The 11,796-nt window shown below is 44.2% G+C and overlaps 1 protein-coding gene across 1 annotated transcript; it reads right to left on the bottom strand.

Moving 5' to 3' along the window:
* Window positions 1-84: 84 nt before the first annotated feature.
* Window positions 85-11,663, bottom strand: LOC124015995 (reticulophagy regulator 3-like). The gene is made up of 10 exons (XM_046331513.1): window positions 11,539-11,663; window positions 10,830-11,106; window positions 7,660-7,766; window positions 7,270-7,300; window positions 7,038-7,164; window positions 6,811-6,895; window positions 6,056-6,193; window positions 5,811-5,884; window positions 5,353-5,485; window positions 85-2,409 (listed from the first exon to the last, which is right to left on the bottom strand). The coding sequence occupies exons 2-10, from the start codon at window positions 11,072-11,074 to the stop codon at window positions 1,841-1,843; spliced, it is 1,509 nt and encodes a 502-aa protein (XP_046187469.1). The 5' UTR covers window positions 11,075-11,106; window positions 11,539-11,663; the 3' UTR covers window positions 85-1,840.
* Window positions 11,664-11,796: the final 133 nt, after the last annotated feature.

The following is an 11,796-nucleotide window of genomic DNA, read 5'->3' as shown; positions in this document are numbered from 1 at the left end:
CTGCAAGGATGTCAAATTTTCAAAATTGTGATTTTGGATCTGTGGAATATTGCATTGTTTAGGAATAAGAAAATAAACATTTAATCCAGACTTCATATTTAATAAGATTTGCACATCAAAACCAATGTCAGAGAAAAAACAAAACAATGTACTGAACACATTTATAGAACATAATACTAAGAATGAAGAATTGCCTGGCAGTCTTCATGAAGCGATACTGCAACAACCTCTATTTAAACTAAAGTGGTCCAAAATAAGTCATGTACATTCACTCTTTTTAATTAAAATCCCAAACCTTTTCAGATCAGACCAATTCTGTTTTCTGCGCCATGTCCATGAACAGGGGGATCCAGAAGTTCTATTGTATGAAATCTCCCACAGTCATGATTTTCTATACAACACAAATCGCATTATTGGGCAATATATAAACCAGCATAGTCTCTTTCTGATTGTTTGATCCAGCTACGTCAGCAAAACCCATCTCTGAGTCATTTGAGTTTCAATGACCAAAAATAATCACTCCTATTTATTAGATGGTGTCCATGAAAAGACAAAAGCAGCAGGATCTTGTTTGCCCATCGCAGGTTAATCAAGCTGACCTGCACACACACACACACACACAAAGAAAGACTAGGCTAACATTTACTGCACCCTAGTTTAAAAGACAAGCATTTTACATATTCACACTTTAAAAAAAGGCTAATCAGGTTGAGTTTTGTATACCAGCATTTTGTTCACCCATCAATGTAAACACGTTTTCCTGATGATTTTCTTAAGACGTTTACAAAATGTGGTTCATGCATGAGTTTAGAGGTTAAACTAAAAGGCTTATATTCTGTACTTCTTACATATGAATGTCTATTCTATAGATTATCCTCGGAGAAGGATCGGCAAAAATGAGTGAAGATGGTGACAGGGATTGGGAATGCCCGGGAGAAGAGATACAAGGAACAGGTTAACTTGATAAAAGTGACGTATTGTGATGATAAAGACAAAAAGATCTAACTAGCCCATGACTGCTCATTCAAGACACATGGGGAACACAGGAGGCAACCCTACGTTCACGGATCTACCCAAAAGTACAGCAAACAAAACAGGAATAATGGTCGGGTGGGGGGGGCAGTAAAACACATTTAACTAAAATGCCAATCCCCCCTTTTTTAAACAATGATTTCAGACTCAAAACAAATCCATGTCTCAAATCAAGAATGATCCCAAAAAAATATATCACTACTAATATTTACTTAGTTTCTAATAGAGAATCTTAAAATGAAAGCAGTCGTTTTTACTAAAAGAGAGTACCAGTCAGATATTGCTAAAACTATTCAAAACAATGTCATTGCTATAGTAAAACTTCACTAATCAATAGGAATGTCAAAGTTGGTCCCATATTAAATAGCCCTGTGTGTCTAGCATTTTAGGAAGTTTGTATACTAACCTAGTGGTCCACTTAAAAAAATATATATATATATATATATTACTCACTCGGGCATATTGGATGACAGTACAGAGAAATGGTTCCGTATTACTGTTTCAAAAACAGATTATTTTTATACTTTGAGTTTCCTATTGCTCAGCCTGCAAAAGAAGACTTTCTGAATGATGGTGGCTTACACATACAAGCTAGACTAAAGGAAGAACATGAAAAGTGAGATAGAAAAATAAAGAAATCAGAAGTACTTCACAGTGATATCAACTGAGGCCAATCAGGAGCCTGGCTGCTGGATCCTACGATTAAAATGACTCACACATACACGCAGTCAAAACAAGCCATAAACATTCCAATCACTCAATCACACACAAATACTTAGTTTCATTGTTATGCACAGGTAGAGGAGCCTCACTGGGGTTTCCCCAGTAGGTTGGAGAGGAAGCTGGACCCCTGTCCCCCACCCTGCACTCCTCCCCGTCCTCCTGCACCCCCAAAGGAATCTATCTGGTTCAGCTCCGACTGGTCCAGCATCTCAAAGTCCTCTCCGTCCAAGTCCGTGTCCATCTCCGAGCTAGACTGCTTGCGGTAGCCCCTATGGGTCCCTGCTCTGGTGGGCCCCACCCTTTCTCTGCGGGCGGCAGGGGGACGAGGCTGCATGGCCCCAGCCAGTGCCGCCTGAATCATGTTGCTAGCGATGATTCCAGCCAGGTCACCTCCAAGGAAGTCAGGAGCGGGGGGGATGCCGCCAAAGGAGAGCTCCTCGTCCAGGTCGTCCTGGTCAGAGTCCAGGTGGGATTCCACATCCAGCAGCTCGGCCGTGGTTCGGGGGCCAGTCCGCCCAGGCCGAAGACCCAGGCTGGGCAGCCCGATGCATGAGTCGTCGTCTTCGTCCATCAGGGTGGCGTCTGGGTTGATTGAGGGGAAGTCATTGAGGTCTCGTGCAAACGACTCCTCATTGTCGCTGTGTCTATCAAAATCTGAGGATGAACGGAGAGGAAGGGGCTCAAGATGTTGGAATGTCATTTGTCATTTAAAACACAGACAATCACCTGAGTAGGCAGTCATGCCACAGTACAGAAAACACAGTGCAGTGCCTTATGACATGTCATCCTATCATACAGGCTCTAATGTTAGCTGCAATTCAGATAAATATTTGAATCAGGGACCGATGCGTAACATACGACTGCTTCGCGTGCTGTGCCCAGCTTCGTGCGCTGACCTGCGAAAGGACAGCAGTCTGTTCGTGATCTTGCACATCTGCGCAGCACATTCAGCATTCAAAAGCTAAAATGTCTTGTGTGATATTAGGCTTCATTAGTTGAGTGACAACCTATGTAATTTGCTATGTTATTATTATCTATGCACTGTTGAAAATTGTGTTTTATGTGCACTGTCAAATTGTTTTACCGGAATAAAGCTCACTAAACTTCTAAATGGTCAAAACCATTTAATTTGGAGATGGGGGTGAAATCCAAAAGCTGTGTTCATTGGCTATATCATAGCCAATTTGTAAACGATAAATATGGACACATTCCTAAACCAAACATTTCATCTGCAAAAATGACAAGTTAATTAGTGGGTGACAGTGATTTCAGATGCTAAGTGGGAGATAAAACTATATTGCCCCCCCCCCCCCCCTAATCTGATAGTGAGGTAGTTGATGACTAGTCTCTCTTATGGCTCAGATCAGGTGCCTACATAGTACACCATAGACATACAGTGCATTCGGAAAGTATTCAGACCCCTTGACTTTTTCCACATTGTTACTTAACAGCCTTAATTACAGCCTTATTCTAAAATGTATTAAATAAATATTTTTCCTCAACCAATGTTGAATGTTTATCCTTTTAAGCTTGGAAAAGAGACCCTTAAATCCAGACTTGGACCACATACCCGCTCCACTGACGACCAGGCTAGTGATTGCTTTGCAATTCTTGAAGTTACCCACTGATTCCTTCCAAACCACTCATTGTTGAATTTGCGATTTGTTGTGTAAAGGTTATGTAAATTGCCGAGGAGCACCGATAAGTTTTATCTATAATTTCTCTTCATATGACAAGGATTGAAAAGGATTTGCCAGTAGATGGTCGACTTGACTCATGCTGATGACTGCTAGCTTGCTAGCTAAGTTTTTGAAAGTATGATGTCGACATGATCAGTCCAATCAAAGCTACTGTAGATATAACGTGATTTTATCTGTGCCAATGACCTTGAGCCTTCTTGGATGGGCATTTCTAAAGTAACTCTGTGGCAGCACCCAAGGGTCTTGAATGTTCGAGCTCTACTCGTAGATTTTGCAGTGACATAGTGTCCCTATGAGTGATAGAACACTGAGCCAATCACATTACCAACCCCTACACTCCGTATTTTCCGCGGGCTGCCCCACCACCACAGAAACCACTGAGCTAGCCTGAAACACCTGCATTTTGGAGCTGCCTTACTCAAGAAGCCAAAAAGATACCATGTTTGTATGCGGCTTTATTAACTCAACAATTGTTTGCAAACTGATATGTGACACATATTAATGCCAAAATAACATGCAAAACAGGGACACGAAAAAAGCTGGTGGGGCTCATGATTTGGAAAGACACACGCATATCTATACAAGGTCTCACAGTTGACAGTGCATATCAGAGCAAAAACCAAGCCACGTGGTCAAAGGAACTGTCCGTAGAGCTCCGAGACAGGATTGTGTAGAGGCATAGAGCTGGGGACCAAACTATTTCTGCAGCATTGAAGGTCCCCAAGAACAGTGGCCTCTATCGTTCTTAAATGGCAGAAGTTTGGAACCATCAAGACTCTTCCTAGAGCTGGCCGCCCTGTCAAACTGAGCAATCAAGGGAGAAGGGCCTTGGTCAGGGAGGTGACCAATCAGGCCTTTATGGAAGCCACTCCTTAGTAAAAGACACATGACAGCCCGCTTGGAGTTTGCCATCCCTATGGTGAAGCATGGAGGTGGCAGCATCATGCTGTGGGGATGTTCTTCAGCAGCAGGGACTGGGAGACTAGTCAGGTTTGAGGGAAAGATGAAAGGAGCAAAGTACATAGAGAACCTTGATAAAAACCTGCACCAGAGCGCTCAGAACCTCAGACTGGGGGCGAATGTTCACCTTCGAACAGGACAACGACCCTAAGCAACAAGACAACGCAGGAGTGGCTTCGGGACAAGTCTCTGAATGTCCTTGAGTGCTCCAGCCAGAGCCCGGACTTGAACCCAATCAAAAAAAAAATCTCTAGAGTAACCTGAAAATAGCTGTACAGCGACACTCCACATCCAACCTGACAGTGCAAGAGAGGATCTGCAGAGAAGAATGGGAGAAATTCCCCACATACAGTTGTGCTAATGTTGTAGCATCATACCCAGGAAAACTGGAGGCTGTAATAACTGCCAAAGTAACTTCAACAAAGTACTGAGTAAAGGGTCTGAATACTTATGTAACTGTACTAAGTTTATTTTTCATAAATTTATATTTAAAAAAATAAGCTAAAAACCTGTTTTTGCTTTGTCATTATGAGGTATTGTGTATAGATTGAGGGGGGAAAACGATTTAATACATTTTAGAATAAGGCAGTAACATAACAAAATCAAGGGGTCTGAATACTTTCCGAATGCACTGTGCACACACACCATCTCAGACAGATCCAGTCCAGAGAGGCCCAGCGCATGATCTCCATCAGCAGCTGATATTAAATTAAAATGGAAAATGTATGTGTTTGCATCAATCTAATCAAAAACGAAGTGTCAAACTAAAAACGTATCATTCCTGTATGGTAGACCATGTATCTAGATACGTATCCAATCGTCTTGAAATGGAAAGATGCACATCCCTATTAGCTACATTAGATCTGGCTCTAATTCTTGTGACTCCAGAGCATGTGTGCCTGGAGGTGCAGACTCAGCAGGTGGGTGCATACTGTACCTTCTGAGCCCTCTGTGAGAGGAGTCTGGCCACGGGACAGATTAAAGGTCCCATTGTCTGTGTACGAGACCTCAGCGTCAGAATGCTCAGAGTCGGTCATCGCAAGTTCTTTGGCCACTATAGCATCGTCAAACTGAAAGAGAGGAAAGACATTGAACTGTGTTAGTCAATCATAATATACTATGTTTCCTCTTGAATGTAGTCCATATGTCACAGATGATGTGACCTTATATGACATGAGAGGGCCTGCTATTTTTTTGTTTTATCTCTAAAGGGTCAGGTTATTGTAAATCTGAGACCAGCTGCAGGCTTAAGCTACATATGCCACTCCTGGCCATCTTACTGAGTAATAACCAACACAGGAAACAAGTAGGCCCATTTCAATAACCATAACAGTCAGATAGATGACAACGTGACTATGCTTTTGGACTGCACATGAAATACATCAGGTGAATTACCGTCGGGCAGAATGCAGCAAGCTCCTCCTCACTGTCATCACCAGATGCTGCACCCCGAATTGGCTGGCGGAGGACTGCAGAGCAAACACACAAACGCAGACCACAGGTCACAATGACTGAGCTACTCCCTTGATCCAGTCAAGGTAGAAGGAGATACACTGGTTTAGGTTTGTCCATGCAAACTGTAGCAATGCCAATGCAACTATCAAACACAAACGAACAGGTAACACACACGCTGTACTCACACTGGTTGTCAATGGGCTTTGACATCATATACCCGCGAACGCTGAAGTCCAGCCACTGCAGGGCTGGCTCCAGCTTCACGCACACACGCTGCCACACTCGGTGGTACGCTGCCAGGGGGCACAGCAGAACAACCAGCACTGGGACAAGAGCGAATGGCTTAATGTTAGTGGAAACATCACTGGGCATAAACAAACAATAAAAAGCCATGGCCGCATTCATCTGTGCTATTAGGCTCTGGCTCACCCAATCCCCAGCCTCCGAGCTGCTCTCCTCAAACCAGACACACCCATGGGCTTGAGCCCAACTAATCTCGCCATTCAACAGAGAACGAAACAAAGGGTGGGAGCTCTAGTAGCCACGAGATTGTTAAGTATGTCAGAGGGCCCTGGCAAGGCCTCCCTGATCTTGGCTCTCCAGTAGATCGGTCGCTCTACATTGGTTAAAGGTGTGGGGATTAGCATCTCAGCCTGACCTCCCTGCATCTCCCTCCCTGCCTGCCTGCCTTCCCGCCTCCCCTTGAGTCCCTCCATTCCTGCTTCCCCCTCTTCCTGATTCCCTTCCTGCCAGCCTCAGCCCAGTCAGGCAGTAATCACCTCACAGACAGAACCCTGGTGCCGGGGACACAGATCTGGTTTCACCAGCCATGCATTTTTAACAAGGGCAGCCAGCTTTCCACCATTAGGGAGCTCTGAATGGGGATGGTGTTTGGGAAACAGAAGGGTGGGGTAGGCGGGTCATCTCTCACTGTACTTACCCGCAGCGTAAGAGAGCACCAGTCCAGGAATGTACCGTCCAACCATGACCAGACAGGACAAGAGGGCACAGGTCAGGAGGCAGAACTAGAGACAACAAACAGGGTTCAACTGGTCAAGTTACTGATTAGTTGTATATTCACAGTAGGCTGAGAGTAGACAAGATATTGTATTAGGGTTTATATAGGAGACCCTTCATACTAGTACAAGGGGAGTGCCAAGGCCTCACCTTGCCAGGGTTCTGGCGTTTGAACTGCACCCGGCTGGATGTGAAGGCCAGCCCAGAGACCCAGACCTCAGCAATGTGGTGACACAGCTCTGGAACACTGAGCAACCCTGGCTGCACCAGCCCCCAGCTGCAAGATAAGAGTACAACAACAGTGACATCGTCTCTCTGTGACCACTGCCCAACCCGAGTGTGACGATAAAAACATAATTTGTATCCTAAGGCATAGGCCTACCTTTCATTTTCAGACTCATCAGGTTTTTTAACTGTGGGAAGAGACAGCAAATGCACTTAACACCCGCATTTAGCAACAATCCACATCACTACATGCACTACACTTGGACACTCTACACCACATGAGTTTAAATGAGGACTGGCATGACAAAGGATATCATTCATTATACAGGGTCTAATGAATAGTACAGACCAGGGCCAGTAGGGTATTCACACCAAGGGTAGTATGACACTGGGGAATAAGGGACAGGATCTAAGAACCAAGTCAGGTGTAATTAACACAGTTGGGCAGAGGTACTCAGAAGGGACAGACCAAGACACAGTGGGGCATGTGGCGTTGGGTGCAGAATAAAGCAGACTACCCAGAAATAATGTACTATTTCCTCCTCACCTCTGATCTCAGGCCAGATCTTGTTCCTCCAGCTGTCAACGCAGATGAATACAAGCAGGCCAGAGGACAGCAGGAAGAGCAGGCGCAGCGAGGTCAGGGCAAAGAACCTGGAACAGAACACGAAGGTCAGCTTCACAACAGCCGACGTTTCCTTTTGTTTTAGATGTCACAAACATACCCTGTGGACACCTGTGCAAGTGGCAGTTATGTAGACTCAGATGTTTGTGTGTGGTGCCTTAGTTACTGACTGAATGTAACAGAAAAGACCGTCACCACAAATGTTGTGGTGATAGTTTGTGTGTACATGTGACTTCGAACTCAACTTTGAATACAGGCGTTTCCTGTGTTTGTCATCTCCTGAGTAAAATGTTGTCAGACTCTGACAGCAGGCAATCTAGCCATTAGTTCAAATGAGGACAACAAAGGTTGAGAACTGCATTCACTTCGAGCTCACCAAGAGGCAAACATACTCTTTCACATTGCCAGGCCAGCATTGTAAATAAGATTTTGTAATATCTACATGCAGACCACCATAGTCCCTGTGCCCAAGAATGCCAAGGTAACCTGTCTAAATGTCTATCGCCCCATAGTGCTCACAATCTGTAGCCATGAAATGATTTTAAAAGGCTGGCCATGGCTCACAACACCATCATCCCAGACACCCTTGACCCACTCCAATTCGCATATCACCCAAACAGATCCACAGACTACACGATCTCTATTGCACTCTACACTGCCCTTTCCCACTTGGACAAAAGGAACACCTATGTGAGCATGCTACTCATTGACTATAGCTCCGTGTTCAACGCCAGTGCCCAACGTCAATGCCAGTGACCTCCAAGCGCATCACTAAGTCTGGACCCTGGGACAGAACACCTCCCTCCTGACGGGACGCCCCCAGGTGGTAGGCAACAACACATCCGCCACTCTGCACCTCAACACGGGGGCCCCTCAGGGGTGCGTGCTTAGTCACCCCCTGTTCACCCATTACTGTGTGGCCACACACGACTCCAACACCATCATTACATTTGCTGACGACACGACGGTGGTAGGCCTGATCACCGACGACGAGGATACCGCCTATAGGGAGCAGGTCAGAGAACTGGCAGTGTGGTGTCAGGACAACAACCTCTCAACGTCAGCAAGTCAAAAGGAGCTGATCGTGGACAACAAGAAACGGAGGACCGAGTACGCCCCCATTCACATCGAAGGTGCTGTAGTGTACCGGGTCGAGCGCTTCAAGTTCCTCAGTGTCCACATCACAAAGGATCTATCATGGTCCAAACAGACCAACACAATCGCGAAGAGGGCACAACAATGCCCCTTCCCCCTCGGGAGGCTGAAGAGATTTGGCATGGGCCCTCAGATCCTAAAAATGTTCTACAGTTGCACCATTGAAAGCATCTTGACTGGCTGCATCACCGGTTGGTATGGCAATTGCTTGGCATCCGACTGCAAGGTGTTACAGAGTGTAGTGCATACGGCCCAGTACATCACTGGGGCCGAGCTCCCTACCATCCAGGACCTCTATACCAGGCGGTGTCAGAGGAAGGCCTTAAAAATTGTCAGACTCCAGCCACCCAAGTGATAGACTGCTATCGCATGTCAAGCGGTACAGATACACCAAGTCTGGAACCAACAGGACCCTGAACAGCTTCTAGCCCCAAGCCATAAGACTGCTAAATGGTTAACCAAGCTATCCGGACTATCTGCACTGACCTTTTTTGCACTAACTTTTTGACTCAACACATATGCTGCTGCTACTGTTTACTATCTGACACTTTATTCCTAATTACATGTACATATCTACCTCAATTACCTTGTACCCCTGCACTGGTACCCCTTGTGCCAAGTTATCGTTACTCATTGCGTATCTATTATTAATTTTACGTGTTATACTTTTCTATTCTTTATCTATGTTTTTGTCTCTGCATTGTTGGGAAGGGCCCATAAGTAAGCATTTCACTGTTAGTCCACACATGTTGTTTACAAAGCATGTAACAAATACAATTGTATTTGTCCTTAATTGATCTGCCTGGTATTGGTTTCAAAAGCAGTGTTGGAATTCAGGATTATGTAATCTATCTATGCAAGCAACTGGCCTAAAAATGGATAGCTAGATGGCAGCTATTACACGTGGCTCCATTACCACTTGGTTTAACACATCTAAAAGACAGTTAGTGGCCACAATAACAGCTGAGTGTAATGTTGCTGATAGTTCTCTCATATTTAATGATGTAGGCTATTGGCTGATAATGCTTGGCATACAGCTTCTTATTAGTAGTACTGAGATAGAGAACACGTTCAGAAGGAAACAAAATCCTGGCCTCCATTTCTTAGGGACCTCTGTTTAAAGTCAAAATTACACACATACCCATTAGTAATCATGTCTATTGATTGTGTAAAAACTAAAACACACACAACATCATTTTCCAATTCCTATACCACACACCAGTACTGGTACTGTTAGCATGGGCTTACTTCCTGTACGCTTCTCCCCCAAAATACATGTGACTTGTGTCGTTTCATGCATTTCGATGTATCACTCTGGGCAATAATATAGATTATTAGTTCACCACACTAAGCAGGCTGACTTCTTGACATCGATTGATTGGGGACACGGTGACTGTTTGCAATGGCACATGTAGGATATTGACTCTGTAATACAGAGTGCATCGACTCTGTAGGGGGACATTGCCTTATAGGACTTTTACTATTGTAATATATAATAATATATGCCATTTAGCAGACGCTTTTATCCAAAGCGACTTACACATGTGTGCATACATTCTATTGTCACATCACTAATTCCTTTCACAGATTCTGTTTTACACTCCCTGTAGACATTTAACATATAGGCTTAACTAGAGTAGTTGCAGATTCAACATACTACGCCTATTTCCATTGAAAGATAATGTCAACCCCCAGAGTAGATGGTGTTTCTAATGCTGCCTACAGAAGCACAGTGGTGCTTTGGTGGTCTATTAATAGCAGCTCTGGTGAGCCATCTGTCTTATCTTAAATTGATAGGAGACGTTTTCGTTGTGCAAAAGCTTCTGATGATACAGTAGATATGATTACTGTACTTGGATATGATTTATGTAAGTCATGAATTATACAAATATGCTTGTCATCACTGCTATACCATTTATAATTTCTCAAAAACTTACCAGAACACAACGTTGACCACTGTGTACAGTAGCACACTCTGAAACGGTCTTTCCCACACCAGAACGGACTGTAGGTAGGTCAACACCGGCTCGTAAGGTCCGAGTCTCTTCTGAAGCGAGGCTTTAACAACGCGGACCTGGCCATCTCTTTCGCTGGAGCATGGTCGACTTCTCAGGCCAAGAGTCGAGCCCTGTTTTCCTGAACACTCTCCCATGGCATTTTCCAGTCCTTCAGTGTGCGCCATCTCTCGCGTCAAATGTTGATTAATAAATAACCCTGTAAAATAACACCTCGGTATAAATATGGAGCCAACTAAAGAAAGTGTCGTGTCCCAGATCGTGTCTTCCACGTCAGAACAACCGAACCCGCTTTTAGCCGACTTGTTACCTGGTCATTCTCAAGCAAACTACAGTAACTGTCAAAAGTCCCTGCCCGAACGAGGTTGTCAGTTAACAAAAATACGTATCTAGTCAAATTTACCACGCAGTGTCGTTTCACCTAGCTAAGTATTTTTGTTAGCTAACTAGCCAAAAAGCTAGCTGTATTTGGCTAGCTAGCTATGTATGCTAACTGAATACTAATCATATTGCACTGTAGCTAACGTTAGCTAGCAAAGAAACTGCACGATGCTATCGATATCTTTACCAACTATGACAAGAACATATATCAATTATTTGTAAAATAGCACACAAAAAAACGGACACCTACTTCGACATTATTGCAGAAATGTATCAAGTGGTATTGTCAATATGGCGTTGCCCTAAGCCTAGCTAATTGAAACGCTTTTTTTTTTGACAAAACAAAATCGTAGTCAACTGGCTCACCAATCAGAAGCAACAGCACTACTTAGTCGTTTACTGTGGATTTAGCTGTGGACAGACAGGTTGCGGACCAAAGTATGTGAAAGACATTGAAAATAACCTATATTGAGGAAATCTATACTCAGTCAATTGTGTAAAATATCCT

This window comes from Oncorhynchus gorbuscha, linkage group LG26 (genome assembly GCF_021184085.1).
Source record: "Oncorhynchus gorbuscha isolate QuinsamMale2020 ecotype Even-year linkage group LG26, OgorEven_v1.0, whole genome shotgun sequence".
NCBI lineage: Eukaryota > Metazoa > Chordata > Actinopteri > Salmoniformes > Salmonidae > Oncorhynchus > Oncorhynchus gorbuscha.
The sequence above is the reverse complement of the archived record's forward strand: the minus strand, read 5'-3'. Positions and strand labels throughout refer to the sequence as shown.

What these genes read in the sequence shown, in the direction of transcription:
- LOC124015995 (XM_046331513.1), bottom strand. Translation starts at nt 11,074, where the DNA reads ATGGCGCACACTGAAGGACTGGAAAATGCCATGGGAGAGTGTTCAGGA. An exon ending in AAAGCCCATTGACAACCAGT is followed by an intron (nt 5,885 to 6,055) that starts GTGAGTACAGCG and finishes TTTGCTCTGCAG; the next exon opens with TCCTCCGCCAGCCAATTCGG. An exon ending in TCTCACAGAGGGCTCAGAAG is followed by an intron (nt 2,410 to 5,352) that starts GTACAGTATGCA and finishes GTTCATCCTCAG; the next exon opens with ATTTTGATAGACACAGCGAC.